The sequence below is a fragment of the Micropterus salmoides genome, unplaced genomic scaffold (genome assembly GCF_014851395.1).
Source record: "Micropterus salmoides isolate LMB-PRFRI ecotype aquatic unplaced genomic scaffold, ASM1485139v1 Ms_hic_scaffold_22, whole genome shotgun sequence".
NCBI classification, from domain to species: domain Eukaryota; kingdom Metazoa; phylum Chordata; class Actinopteri; order Centrarchiformes; family Centrarchidae; genus Micropterus; species Micropterus salmoides.
The window spans coordinates 12,423,795-12,439,263 of record NW_024041373.1 but is presented as its reverse complement, the minus strand read 5'-3'; the positions used below and the strand labels follow the sequence as shown (position 1 = coordinate 12,439,263).

The following is a 15,469-nucleotide window of genomic DNA, read 5'->3' as shown; positions in this document are numbered from 1 at the left end:
TTCATATACAGTGATGTGGACATCATGATGAGACACTTCTTTAGTATCTATTTTAAAGTGTCCCTGCTTATTAATATAAAATAGAGTATATTCTGATACTCAGTGCATAATTTAGTATTTATTTATTTTGTAATGTGTTCTGTTTTTGCCTTTGCTGAGGAGTAAGCTTAATGAAGGTGAAGCCTTCAGGACCTGTAGTTGCTGGTGAAGAGATGTTCTTGAGAAACGGGGCCTGCTCTTCCTTCCTGCTGCTGAACACAACACCTACCCACAACCAAACACCTCCACACACTACAACTTCTGGTCCTCTGCTGCTCTTACACTGTTTGCTTTGTACAAACAATATTAATAAACAAATATGGTTTTTTTTTATAGTGAAATGTTTATTTTCTTCCACCATGAAAATGTCATTTATGCTTTACACTACACTAAAAGAGGTAGTCTATTTATCACTTGGTTGAATTTAGATTGCAGTGTGATCATGATGATAATGTATTGTTTTTTTCTTGCATCACAGCAGCTCCTTTTGCAACATCACAGAAAAGACAAAAATGATGACAAGAAACAGAGATACATTTAACAAAACATTACAATCACAGGAGACAATATTCAAGGCCCTTCAATGTGATCTGGGATTAAGCTCCATATTTAATTTTAGGATTGACTGGTGTATGGTGTGTGTGCTCTAAAAAAATCAAGTTTTCCTACATGGCCCTGGTTCTGTAAATAGAACACAAAGAAAGTGACTTGGCCCTGATCCCCACAACATTGTTCCAGCCAATCACCAAAAGGTGGATTTCATGCTCGCAAACAGGAGTAATTGCCAGTGGGCAGTGGGAGAGAGAGTTGGATACACCGGCACATTTGAGCGTTCTGGAGTCGAGGCTCTGTGAAGGAGAGATGGCTGAGAAACAGCCAAAATGAAAAAGATCTGAAGGGTATAAAGAGAGAAAGAAGTTATATGACCAGGCAAGGGGAAAGACTTGTGTTAACATCAGTGAGGCATTTCAATGCAGGAGAAACCTCAGAGACTTGAAAGAAATAAATACCATTGCTTTGTTTCTGCTTACATTAGCTTTGCTGTTTCACACAAACGATAGGTCAGTACTGTCTTGTCCGTTTTTCGTCATGTTTTTGATGGCTGATCCCTACTGGTTAGCTTTGTTAGCTTGGCACTAGTGACAGTTTGCTAAGTGTTGCTAAGAGTAATGTTACATACTGTGTGTTTGTCTGCTCTTACATTATATGATAGTATTTGTCTGTAAAGCATTTGCAAAGGGATTTATGGCAATGAAGACCTTAAAATACAAGTGTTGCTAGGACAATGGGATAATTTGGGTTGATTCATAATACCAAATGCTATACTAGGTAACCTAATATTATGGGAGACGTTATGTTCATTTGGATGTTGTGTTTGTGTGCTTGCATGTCGTTTGTTTACGGTTTGTTACTGTTGAAGTTACTCGCGGTAATCCTTCCGATACATAAACTAGACTCCATGGCTTATTTTGCTTCAATACATATTTAAATGTTGTCAGGCTTGTTGTCGCACTTTCTACAATACTGCTAGAAACATTCTTGAGGCTAACTTGCATGCATTTGGATGGTTGGGGTCAGAGACAATGTTGCTGGCCAGCTTTCATATTTTATGATGCTAAGCTGATTGAGTCTGCGAGTTTCTCAAGAGGTTTGAGTACAATCTTTGAGCAAATTTTAATTTGGTGGAGCAGTTTTGATTTTAAAGTTATGGAAAAACACTTGCTGGTGAAAATGTTTGTCTTGACTGTATTCAAATATTTGCACTCTGATTTGAGGAGAGTGTAGTAAAGCATTATTTTATCTTGCCTGACATTCTAATCATAACTTTCCCAAAGGCAGCTGGTCCACTTTCCATGATCTTACATTGTCTTTTGAAGCATAGCATTAAAACGATGCTACCATGTCTTCATTGTGCTTAGACTCAAGTTTGTAGTGGTATCAGCATATCCTGTCAGACTGATGTTTACATTCTTCTGCCGTTAAATTTGCAGATGCAAAGAAGCAGCTCTGAGCAGGCCAGGAGTCTTTAGTTGTTGTTTAGAGGAACCTCCTTATTCCCATAGCTTGAGCCTCTGTCAATTTCCGTCTGTCCAATCATCCAGCGAACTGCCAGTGAAGCTGCGAAAGAAAGATTCAGAAAAGGTACATTTGGAATATTATCTGAAAAAGTCACACAGAAGTGGTGACAGACTGACTGGCAGGGAAACTCAGCTACTTAACCTCAGTGGGGTCGTTGGCCCGGGTCATCGATACCGCTGGTTCGTTAGTGTTCCTTGTTTCTGTGACGACAGTCGTTACAGTCGTTGGCCCGGGTCATCGATACCGCTGGTTCGTTAGTGTTCCTTGTTTCTGTAACGACTGTCGTCACAGAAACAAGGAACACTAACGAACCAGCGGTATCGATGACCCGGGCCAACGACCCCACTGAGGTTAAGTAGCTGAGTTTCCCTGCCAGTCAGTCAGAACTGAAGAAGTCCTTTTGATGAGGGACGAAACGTCTTCCAGTATCTTCAACCAAGTCCAGTTGCCCTTGATTTTAACCTTCGTTGGATAACTATGACTTGGATGACTGAGAATCTTCATAGACAACGAAGTGGTGACAGGTTTTGCGATCCTGTACATGACATGGTTATTTCCACAGTAAATCCCCTTTTTAATTTTTGTCAATTTCCCCCTCAAAGTGTGAAGATTTTTCAGGATCAGAATTTAGTTTGAGATTCAATGCTAAGTCTGTCGACAACCAGTGTATGGAGTAAATCCAAAATTTAGTTCCAATTTAATCAATACATTTTAAATAAATGCTTAAAATCCAGCCAGTCTACTTCAAGAAAACAGTATTTGTCATTTTAAACTCAACAACAAACATGGGCATTTATTTATTGTGGAAAATGTAACATGCTCCTCATGAAACCCCCATGCTGTTAGAGACATAATTTCTCCATTTAACACATCACTCTAACTGTTCTGATGGGTGAATGTTTAACTTGCTATGAAAGCACATGCCTGAATGCCATTGTGGCACATGCTCCCAAAACGGATAAATCATGTTTTCCAAAAGGGGGAACTTACATTTGAGTTGTTGAATCTGCTGCTTTATGGAATGTTTGGAAAAAAGGAGCTGGTTAAAATGAGGGTAGGACGGTTATACCCATTTCAGGGTGACTTCACCTTGAGCACGAACGCATGAAACCAACCTGCAGTGCACAGAGTCACAGACACAAGGATGGTCACCATCGATCCAGAAATGATCAGCTGAGCAAGAAGCAGGCCCAGTGGGTAGAGGGCCAAGCAGGCCCAGAACAGCCAGTTGATCAAAGCCCAGGGTCGGCGTGGAGGACTCACAATGGGGCCAGGGAAACGCCCTGTCTGTGTGTACAGCTCCTGAAAGCTATCCTGTTGACGCATTAATGCAAACACAATTAAAATTCACTTAACAAAAGAACATGGCGAAGTTTGTTATTTTATGGTGCTGTTAATGTCCCTAGAAAGGGGTAGGAACAAATACATTACTACCCTGTGACCTATTCCAACATTAGCCAGTTCAGATTAATGAATTACTTAAAGGCCATAAAGTGTGAGAACCAAAATCAACCAAAAATACATTACAGTCCAGGGTCTGCTACAGTGTTTTATATTGGATACAGGCTAGTTCCCCTGAAATAAAGCCCACCTCACTAACATCCTGGTTACATCCTTCCAACTTTTATGAAATAAAACAAAAGAAAACATCCACATTTAAGAGTAGGCTTGATACTTTCCTCTTTGATAAAGCTTACTGTTGGGGGACCATGATGCACAAAGCTCCTCTCTCCTCCTCTCCTTCTACACCTGTACGCATTCTTATCCCATTAATGCATGTTACTAACTCGACTTTTTCTCCTTTAGTTCTGTGCTTTGTAGTCCCTACTATTACTTTCTGCAGGTGTTTCTGGCTCCGGAGCTGTGGGGTCTGGATCTGTGGTTGCAGGCCGCCTGCTGCCCCATGTTCCTGCATGACACCCGCTGCAGCAATTATTTTTTAAGTCCTATTACTATTATCATTAATGTCGCTATCATAATTAGTACTATTTGACACAGTAAATGATACATACAACATCCATCAGGATCTGTGTGGCTTACTGCCTCTACTAAACAGTCCCCTGTGGAGAAACCCTGTATCCATCAGAAACCTCCACCTTCAACACACTCTAACCTTTTCCTGGTAGAGTTTGTGAAGCCATGCAGCACACTCTGCTTCATCTTCTGGGATCAACTCTAGAGGGATTCTCCTGTAAGTAAGAGGGGAAGTCAGATCTCTCAGATAAAGAATGATCACACCAGTAAACAGGACATGAAATGTTGCAATCCTGGATGCCAAAACATTTCATTGTACCTCACATATAGGTCTGCGTGATATTTCTTCCCATTAAGGATTCCAAGCAAGGTTGGCATTTCGTTGTTTCTGAAGTTCAGTGTGGAATCATACACAGCTGCAACTGCACAAGACAAGATCACCGCAGCAGTTAACTCATTTGATTTGCCCTTTCCCCTTCAAAACCGTCCTGTTCACAGTATCTTACATCTACTGGTGGCCGTTTTAAATTCTCTGTTAATGATGGATACTCACCAGTTCCTCTGAGGTTTTGGACAGTTACCCAGAATCCTTTGGTCCTGGGCAGAAGATGATACTTCAGTTTGGGTAAACCTTTGCTGTTAGCCACCTGCATGCTGACCTGGTGCTTCTTTGGTGTGAAGCGTGTCCCTTCACAGTAAAGCAAGAACTAGACCCAGGAAAGTAGATTGTTCATTAATGACATCATTCTGAATATTTCTGTAATATCACTTTAACTCTAAAAAGACATTATAATAATTTCCACAGGCTGAAACCTACCCAGTAGTTTTCTGGGTAATCCCACAGGTTCTGAAGACTCTGAGCAACTGTCCTTCGGTCCTCCTCCCACTTCCTCTTGCAGAAGACTATCTCCAAAAAGTACCACATCCAGCCAATAACAGGTACATAACTCAACTCTTTTTTGGCCAATACTTTGGAGCTCTGGAAAAAAAATGAATATTTAAAGCATGTCAAAAAACTGAAGGATAGCACTGAAATGCCAAAACCCCTCAAGTTCAGAAAAGGACATTCACAAAGGTTTCTGGGACTCTTTCTCTTACCCCAAGAACTCCGAATCTCTCACAGAAGGTCCAGCCACACAGGAAGTCTATCTCAAAACTGTGGTTGAGAACCACAATTGCATTCTCATTTCCATACAACGGATAACTCTTTGGGTCTGTGTAGAGTGTACATTCTGTCCCAGACCACCACTCCAGGGCAGCTACCATCTCTGAGTATCATAAGGACACAATGATGTAGAAAAGTCTATGTTTTGTGAAAAAAGAGTAGTTTGACTGCATTTGTAAAGTGGTCTTATGGCTCATATAAACTGATTAATAATTCCTCTGCCTGCATGCAACAAAGGTTGACAGATTTCTTCCTTCCAGCAGCAAAACTAACACAATACCAACAGACAACAGATTCCAGTGCCATCAATGTGGCAGAGAGATAGAACAGTACTTACGGCTAGTTATGCAGTAGCCCAGTCTGATGTTGATCCTGCGGGCCAGCTGCTTACTGACCAGCCACAGAGGTAAAGTACAGAGCTGCAACAGGTTGATAATGAGGCCACTGGCCAGGAACACATAGCAGATGATCAGATGACTCAAAAACTGGGATTTCAGGAGCTGCAGGAGGCCCATTGTTCTGTAAAAGTTGCACAATATTTACAATATTAAAACACAACCACTCATCCTCACAAACTTGATTTGAGACAACATATTTAATCACTGTCAAACAGAGCTTACAGAGAACATTGTCAGCTAGTGTTGCCAACACTAGCTGATAGCTGGGTTGTGACAGCAACTGTTCCCACTCTGCAAATAAAGGTTTTCTTTGACTGGACTTTCTCGTGTCATCCGCTGAATGGAGCCATTCAGCTGGACTGTGTATGGACAGCCAATCACAGGGCAAACACTTTCTCCTGATAGGCATGACCTTTTCATGGATACAGGCACTGTATCATCAACTATTCATATACCAATCCAAACCAATACTGTAGTTTCATCACAGCACTTCTTATAAGGCAAGGTAATATTTTACACATGAATGCTCTGTGTTATTGGATCAGTGCACTCAGAAAGGTCAGGCCAAACATATTATTGTTCAGCAGCTTATGACATTCACCAACTGAGAAGCACTATCCTTATTATTTACCACCAAACTGTTTCTGATGGCGTGAGTGGCAACAATCACCCAATAACATAAAAAATCTTAAAAATATGTAAAATGTAATTTTAACAGACTGTGTGTCTGATAAAGGTCAAGTTCTTACTCCCCTATAACACACGTGACATTTAACTTAGCCTACCTCTTCAAGCGAGCTGTCCTGTCCCAGACACCTTCAACTTTTCAGATGACAGAAGATGTTAAATTTAAACAACTACCAGTCTTCACTATATTTCCATTTCCATTTGGAGCTGTTGCTCTTCTTCTTCACACTTTAGTCATGATTCATTCAACATGATGTGTATTCACCAGTTGACTCACTGTAGCAATAAAACTTCCCTGCACAGGGAACCACACCCATCTGTAAACCACGCCTGGACCCGAGGATGGAAACGGCTGTGTAAACTCAGCTTCCTTCTAGAAACTCTTGATCCAATCCGCCTATAAAGATCGTCTATGCGTTCCAAGATAAATTACAACATAGTGGAGGAAAAACGTAGCGGTCTCAGGGCTCTTCCTATGGTTTCCGGTACGACTCCTTCATAAATAAAAATGTAGAATATTTAGTGTGTGGGTTTGGCACAAGTAAACCTTTTACCCATAAAGTATGTTTTTTATCAGGACCATATTTAATATCGCTACATTTCCAGATGCTGATGCAATTACACTCTATCGTTTCTTGGTGACACAAACTACGACAGAGTGAGACCTCTTTCGGGGTTTTCCTCCTCTCTGCGCTGGCTTTATTTGGTAACAGGAAAAGGCACGAGGATGTCAAACTGGGAGTGGGGTACATGCGCAATGGTCTTTTCTTCATATCAAAGTATCATGATGCTAATAAGTAACTGCTGTCTGAGCAACAGAATCACTTACTTGTTTCATTTTGACTGGATTTGAGTGACAACCACGGTTACAGAGCAGCTTCCCCAGTCTTCGCTGTTTAATACATGTAGCCATTAACACACAGAGTAAACATGGCAGTCTTGGTGGGCAGCACCCCCTGCTGGCAATGCACTGTATGCATTTGTATGAGGTTGAGGTGTAACTGAAATTAAACACCAGCACTTTTGTTACAGGTTTGTAGGCTACTTAATGACGTCTATGCCCTCCAAAACTACCACATAAATCTTAGAAACAGTCACTTCAGTACCGGACTCATCATTTCCCTTTGAGCAGGTTCAAAATAATTTTTTGGCTTTGCAATCTTGTGTAATGCACTGCCATGTTTTTTATGATTGCATCAAATGGAAATATTTCAGATGTCTTCTACATTATTTGTTACACATTTTCTTAAAATGCTGTCTATTAACATCTCTACCAAAATCCGTGGTAAAAGATCTTGAAGTGAAGATTTTGGGTCCCTTCTTGATGAGCTGTGGCAAAACACTTGACTGAATGCAAAGAATCTACAAGATTATTCACAGACTACATGTATCCCCAGCTATTCAATGTCAATATGACCCTCTGAGCTCTCCATTACGTCTGAAATATAAAATAAAAAAGCAACAGTACATACAGTCATCTAAAGAGGTTGTACCCTAAAACTGAAATTTGTTGTCATTCCAAAGCAGGATTAAGAAGGTATTTGGGATAAATATATCGCTAAATCATCATTTTGAACTGGGACACTAATATAACAGAATAAGTACATACAAACCACATTTTGCATACTCAACTGTTTATGACTGCTGTTCCATATTTATTTTTATTTAAGTTTGATAAAAGCAATATTCCTCCACTGACTTTGCAACACTTTACCAGTGACTTTACCAGGCTAAATAATCCAATTCCCAAAATTAAAGGTAGCATAACAAAAGTCACATTCAAGTGAGTCAAGCAATTTTTTCAGTTAATTACAACAACAACATAGTTAGATAGACATTCTCCTCATAAAGAAGTGAAAACAGCTACACTCATTATTTTTTCTGACTGATGTTAAACCCAAGAAAGTCATTTTTACTCCTTACTTCAATAGAACAAAAAACACTATTTCAGACAATTTCCTCTTAACAACCCCAGAGGGAAGTAAAGATGTGCAGAACACTGCTTCCTTGGATGAGAAAAACACTAATAGAATACATTTCCTGTAAATCACAAATCAGTTTGACTTTTTATTGTGTGCACACATGTTATTTTGCCAGCAAAAATACATAATACGTTATGTATATGGTTCCATACAGATAACGTATTATCACATGTCCAACCAAACAGTCTTTTGATTATTTTGCTTGCAACCCAGAGACCCCTGAAAGGAGGTTAATGGGGGTCCCATGGCTGTTCCACCTTGGGGGTTGCTGGTTGTTGTTGAGTGTTTTCAAGCTCTCTTTTTACAGGTCCCATAATGCTTAAGCCCTCATGTCCTTTACGACCAAATAACATTGAAGAGAGGACATGCCTGTCTGAAGAGATCCAACCATACAGTAAAGTAACTCAGGAAGCCCTTTATGTTTAAATACCACAGGCAAAGAGTGTGACGGGTTTCAAGGGAATAATGTTCAGTAAGTGTAGTATGTGCAAGTCACTTTGTAGCTACAGAAGTGATGGAGCACAGCAGGTTTTACACTTCTTGCTGAACTGTGGAAGAATTACTCAGAGTTTGAATACATGTGTTAGCTATTTAAATTCCCATAGCACCTTTACAGTGTAGTCAAAGTCAATATAGATGTTAATCTTGCTCACTTTCAGGCAACCATTTGATGACTACATTTGTCAGACTGGTGTAGAAAAGTCAAAAGTAAACACTCTATTCAGTCAAGATAAATGCTGATTGCGCATGTGACATTTACATGTTGTTTTGTCTTTGTTACCTTATTTGATAGAAGGTGGAGACAATTTCAGGAAACAACACAGTTTCTTGGAAATTATGTACAATTCAATTCATTTACATTTAGTTTATTCAAGCCAGATTACTGTCTCTACCAGTTAATGTCTGTTTTGAGGAGTAAAGCTCTTGCTGACAATTATGATCATTTATGCAGTATCAAGTAGCACAAGTGCTATAAACTGAAAGTATGGTACTAAAAAATCCCCTCCAGAAATATTTGAAGATATATAAAAACAATCTCATGTTTCCTATAGTTCATTAAAAAGTCCATTCTCAGCATACATGTGCTGGAAGGTTCACATTCCCACATCACATTTTTGTAAGTTGCATATTGGACCATGACTGGTTTCCAAACAATTTGTGATGTCACAAAATCATGCCCTTACGAACACAAGTTCAACTCAGAATTAAGGTGAGCAAAGAGAAACGTTCTAGTGTCTAGTGTCAAATGCTACACATCCATCATTCTGCACAGTGAACAGTGCCTTAATGCCTCAATGTAAGCAAATAGATCGATAAAATCAAAAGAAACTGAAATGACTATTCAATATCTAACTGTCTTAAGTGTACTCTCAGAACTGCCTAAGACATAGCCAAAAAACAGAGCAACTGTTAAATGGACAACATAGATCCCACTGAAAGCTTGAAATTGGTCGTCACTCTTTTAGAAGAAGACTTACCATCAGTGTGCCTCCTAACCAAAGTGGGTAGCCAGGAAGGAAAGTGTCCCATTCACATTTCACTGACAGACTTTCATGGAAAAGTGCAGTTGACATGAGGTTTCGGAATTTAAAGATGTGTTGGGATGGTGGGGCACCTCACCACAAGAAATTGCACTGTTCCAAGAAATGTCAGCTTTCATTAAATGACTTGTGTTACTGTTAAAGTACCCTTTAAAATACCCTCCTTTGGTAAAGCAGGCAACTGTGCTTGACATTTGTTACATGCCATCTACCTACTCTTATTTATTCTCCACTGTTAAATCAAGCAGAGAAGCTATAAAAAATAATTTAAAAAAGCTTCCTTGCTAGATCAAACTAAAGACCAGATGTAATGAAGCTGGACAACATGCTTCTTTGACATGTGGGGAAGCTGGCCAACTCACCAAAACATCCGCTTTAATCTTGAAAATCTCTCGATCAATCTCTAGAAATACAGAACACATTTTTAACAGTTGATGCTTGTTCTTTTATTTATGTATTGGATATAATTAGTTAACGCTTGCAAAATTCTGTGGTTGCAGCTGACATTTTTCAGTTGAGAATGAATCAGGTTGATGCAACGGGCCAAAGCCAACATGTTTCAGCCAAGAAGAAGTGTACTTTTGGATGAGCATGCTGTATAAAGAATGCGCTGAGGATTAAGTGAAATCACTGTGTAAGTGTGATTTATGAGCCATTCTGCGTCAATAGACTGTGACTGGCTTTCACTCTTTTTATCCGAAACAAATGAATGCTCATTCAACCTCTCTGCATACCTCTGCAAGGTAATAGGTCAGCTGACGTTTCCTAACCTTCCCTCAGAGGTTTTGGGTCCCACTGTGAGAAAGTCTATGTGCATATTTCTCATAATGCAGGGAATTTGTTTATTAAAGTACAATGTGTGGCTCAGTAACAGATATGCAGGTGGTAGTAGAAACTGCTTTAAAAGTGTGAGGAAAAGAGAATAGCCATACAACTGCGCTACAAGTCTGATGCAATTGATTTGACCAGACAGAACAGTCATCTAGATTAGTTTGGTATTCTGACTGGAAAATTGTGACTACATTTGTGCAAATGGTCTGAATAAATCAGGAAGATCTCTGACCTGGAAAAAGCTGCATTCATTTAGGTTTTCTGCAAGCTTATAGTAAATAAGGTGCTAAATCTGATTAAGTTAATTTGGATGACTGCATGTTGGAGTGTCATGAAAGGAGATAATGTGATAGAATTTTTCTGAATGCATGTAGTAGGCTCCAGGACATATAGGAAAAAAGTGAAAATCAGAAAAAGTGACAACATGGCTTGGGGCATAAAGTTTATACAACACAGTGTATATATGCAGTAAGCCAGTAACGAGCTCCTGATGTCTGCAGTGTCTATTTCTCCTGAGACTCGGCTCTGCAGCCTCGTCCATCAGACAAACTAGCCCCCCACTAACACATCTGACTGGGAGGTTTTCAGGAGACACCTGCTTTGCTGCTCTCTGGGGCCCACGCATGAGGCCTAAATCAAGTGACAAAAAGTACTGGCCTGAAGTTACTTGATGAAAAGAAGGTGAAGAAGATGATTAAAATACTGCATGGTTATGCAATTACATGACCTATTCTCAACTTCTGCTGCTTCCATCTTTGACAGATATCTGAAATGGGATGTTGGTTGCAGAACATGTGTGAGAGCAACAGTTTGGGCCATTAGTGTAGTGTATTCAAATGGGAATAGCATGATATTTTGACTGTTTCATTGTCTCTGTGCAAAATGTAATAGTTGCAGCAGTACAAAAGGCAGTGAAGGAGCAAAAGAGCTTTCTCCTTGTTAAAGTGATTAATATTATGTATATTACGATTGTTGAATTGTCCCGTGGCAAGAGAGCTGTAAAGCAGAACTTTTGTTAAAATTACCAAGGGTGGAATGCAACAACATTTACTCATATAGTACAATTTTTAGGTAGTTGTACTTAATTCGAGTATTTCCATTTTATGACACTTTATACTTTTACTCCACTACCTTTCAGAGCCATATATTGTACCTTTTAGACTACTTCACTTCAAGGCAGCCTGTAGCCTTACATGCTGAAATTATTGGCCTCCACACTCTCTTACATGCCAGACAATGTGCTCTCTAGAGTTGAAAATGCTCTTGTGTTTTTTTGTTCATTTTTTTTCCTGTGCGCTGTTGGCCCTCTGCATCCAGCAAGTGTCCTTTAATTTTTTTGACCCTGCCTTTTAAACAGCATTAGTGCAAAATAGGGTTCACCCAATAACCTGTTCTCACTACCAAGTCGTCACATATGGTGCATGGTCAAGACTCCTTGGTGTCATTTTGCAACAATGTGGGAAGCTGCTTAGCGTCATACAGAGCAGTGGGGGAAGCGCAGTAGTAGTCACTTATAAACAGTAAAAACAGGCACTTGCACAAATAGACAACAAAAGGGGCTGGAGGACCTGCACTTATTCTTCCTCGAGAGAAAGTGGTAGGAAGATCTCCTTCAGTGTCTGGGCGTTAGCAACTGTGGCCAAGTTGCTTGTGCGAGGTGAAGCTAACGTTAAGCTAACATGAACCCTACATGAAGCTAAAATGCGGTCTGCCCCTGGATCAGCCAACTAGGGAGACCCCGTGTGACCACGTTTCCGCCATTAGGTGCGGCTAACAACAAATAGATAGATCTTTATTGTCATTGCATGCATTCATACAATGAAATTCTGTTGGAGCAATCTCATCTTAGCAGCTGGTAACAAATAGAGTAAAACATAAAATATAATGCTCAGAGGTCATTGGTTATCACTTGATGTTAGGGTCTGTTAGTTAGAAAGTCTTTGATCCAGTGACAAAGACTGGCTCCCAGACCTAGTGTTTGGTGACCAGTTTTATGGGGTTGATGGTGTTGAATGCAAAACTATAGTGCACAAACAGCATCCTGATGTAGCTGTTGGGATTTTCCAGGTGTGTAAGAGCTGAGTGCAATGCACTGCAATGCTCTCTACCTGGTAATTCTAGAGAGTGAGTAGCTGGTCACTCTCTGTAAGGCTGGTGTCTGCATCTGGGTCTGGTCCCCTACAGGTGGTGGAGCTGTCCTCAAAGTTGGCGAAGAAAGTGTTTAGCTGATGAGGAGGGGTCAGTGGTGCAGCAGGTTGTCAGAGGTGGTTCTGATTGCCTCGTGAGAGAATGCTCAGTGCGTCCTATAGTCCTCACTGAGTACTCAGGACCCCCCCGCTTTTGCTCAACCCGCAAGTGGCTGCTGTATGAGCTCCCTCCAGTCCGGTTTGATTCCCCATTTCCTGGACTGCGTGCAGGTTAGGGGCCTGTCGCCGATCCTGGTAATCCAAAACCGCCCTGCTTTTGGCGCTGAGAGTCAGTGGCTGCACTCTCTGTGGCTCTCTCATGTCTCAGAATCCAGGGGGAGAGCAGCTCTGCTTTCCTGCATCTTAACCTGCCTTCATGCCCAAGAACATGACAAGCTCCTTCAGGTCGAGGGTGATTATTCTAGCCAGCTTCTTCCCTGCTCCTCACAGGTCAGAGGAAATAACTGCGTTCCATCTCCTCTGTCGGATGTGCACACTGGCCTGTTATGTTGCGTGCACAGCTGCATAGCGCCGATCCCAGGGCCTGTTTATGCGCCGTTGCACACTGTGTAATGCTGGGCTGGGACTGTTTCATTTTGCTCTGGGCATGTGTATCTGTGCTTGGTGGTACCTCTAACCCACTAGCGATAGCCTTAGAGGGCAAAGCAGAACTATAGTTACGTTTTGTAACTCCAGATTCTAGGAGTATAGGTACAGCCCTCTAAGCTATGGGCCTTACTGGCTCTCAGTGGCTGAAGAAAAATCGGAGCAGATCGCCAGGTCTCACGGCTACAGGGTGATACCGTGGTTGTGGCCCATTCTGCTGGTGGGCATAGACAAAGCTCTTCAGTGCTGCACATGCGCACAAGGAATAGACCCACTAGCTATAGCCTAGGAGGGCTGCGCCTATACTCATATAATCTGGAGTTACAATACGTAGTTATCGTTTTTCTTGGCTTACAAGATGTAACTATCGTTTTTCTTGGCTTGTGTGGAGGTGAGTGGTGATGAACAAAAGACTAAACTACCAGTGCCTCAAGTTTACAGCCAATTAAGGCTGCAACTAATGACTATTTCTGTAGTCAACTAATCTGTTAATTATTTATTCGATTATTATAATTCTCTGATTTACTATTGCACTTAAAGTGTTTGCTAACACAACTAAAAGAGTGTTCTCTTAGCCAGCATCATCCATGAAACCTCAAAACCAGGAATGCAAAGAACTATAGAGAGGCTGCTCCAATATAACAGCCAGACTTTATCACCCAAAACAGTAAGCTTACAATCTGATTTATCACCAAGTAGGTTTTAACTTTTAAACAAAGATGTTTGCTTTGGAACTATATAAAACAAAAGCACATTAAAAGCAAGTACTATAACCACAACTGCACACTAACAATGTAATGTCTATTTATAATAATAAAGCAACAGTCCCCTTTCATAATACTTCTGTAGTTTATTTTTTCAAAGTGGAGAATGTTCTGTACGCTACATGACGAGCAAGATGTTTCTTGATTTACTTTAAAATGTTAAACCATTACTCAGATCAGTAAGGACAGAATAACAGAATGAACATGGAAACTATCTTACAATTGTGGCCTTTTCTCTGTTGTTGCTGCTGCAGTGGTCAGAGTAGCTGGGACCAGAGGGCTCCGTGGGCGTGACTGGCCGGCCGGCTGGCACCGCTAACCTTGTGGGCACTTCTGGAGCTTCTCAACCCCGAAAACGTTTGAGCACATTTTCGATTCACTAGCTCAAGACAGTGAAATACTTTGGCAACACCGCAAACTTCGCTAAACATCTGAGATTAAGTCACAATAATATGATGTTATGAAGCGACAGTTCTGCACAGGATATTTTTATTATAATTAAAGAATATAACAGCAGTTTGATGTCTTGTCATTATGTAACTATTATTTGGAATTGGTAAGCCTACAGCCTACTCTTTATTTTCCTCATAAATACAGAAATGGGAGGGAAGTCACATTAAACTAGAAATGAAATATGTAAAAAGAAAAAAAGTATTGGTATCGGTATCAGCAATACCAGCCTAGGTATTACTTGGTATTGGATCGTACAGGAATTGAGCATTATCGCACTTCACTACTAGGAGCGGGACTATGAACCTAAACTGGTGCAACAGCTGGAGGGAGAGAAGCGGTAATGTTGCTTTCAGGAGGAGCTCAAGCGGGATGTGCCTGTCATAATGTGTCTTTCCGTGGTGACAATGAAGTAGCCTATATACTGTATGTGTGTTAATTATGGAATAATCAGATTCATAGAACTGAATTGGTAGAGGTGAGGCAGTTTCTGCTTACATAATTCCAGTGATTTACAGTAAGCAGGGGAATACTGTTGCTGCTGGACCAGAAAACATTGTGGCAATCAGGTGGTGTAAATTCTGTATGATGAAGAATGTGTACAGGTGGAGATCCTGTAGAGCCCAACCAATATGGGTTTTTGGGGGTCGATACCAATATTAAAGTGAAAAAGAGCCGATTTATAATCTGATATTTTGAAAATGATTTGGATAGACCTGTTTCCTGTATAAGCTACTACTTAGAAGATGCTGATATTGAAAACTGTT

General features: G+C 40.6%; 1 protein-coding gene across 2 annotated transcripts; it reads right to left on the bottom strand.

The window, feature by feature from the left end:
- Positions 1–359: 359 nt before the first annotated feature.
- Positions 360–6,705, bottom strand: LOC119917297 (1-acyl-sn-glycerol-3-phosphate acyltransferase delta-like). Of its 2 annotated transcripts, none has more exons than XM_038737556.1 (9): positions 6,441–6,705; positions 5,595–5,776; positions 5,191–5,360; positions 4,910–5,071; positions 4,646–4,799; positions 4,412–4,514; positions 4,232–4,307; positions 3,234–3,432; positions 360–2,157 (listed from the first exon to the last, which is right to left on the bottom strand). In XM_038737556.1, exons 2-9 carry the CDS (start codon positions 5,770–5,772, stop codon positions 2,066–2,068), a joined length of 1,134 nt encoding a protein of 377 aa, XP_038593484.1. In that variant the 5' UTR covers positions 5,773–5,776; positions 6,441–6,705; the 3' UTR covers positions 360–2,065. The 2 variants fall into 2 exon arrangements, with proteins under 2 accessions (XP_038593484.1, XP_038593483.1); XM_038737555.1 differs by lacking the exon at positions 6,441–6,705 and adding an exon at positions 5,878–6,007.
- Positions 6,706–15,469: the final 8,764 nt, after the last annotated feature.

Bases quoted from the DNA above. Each gene is read 5' to 3' on its own strand.
- LOC119917297 (XM_038737556.1), bottom strand. From the start codon at position 5,772: ATGGGCCTCCTGCAGCTCCTGAAATCCCAGTTTTTGAGTCATCTGATC. The intron at 4,515-4,645 runs GTGAGTATCCAT...TGTCTTGTGCAG, and splicing joins CCAAAACCTCAGAGGAACTG to TTGCAGCTGTGTATGATTCC. The intron at 2,158-3,233 runs GTTGGTTTCATG...TTTCTTTCGCAG, and splicing joins TGTGACTCTGTGCACTGCAG to CTTCACTGGCAGTTCGCTGG.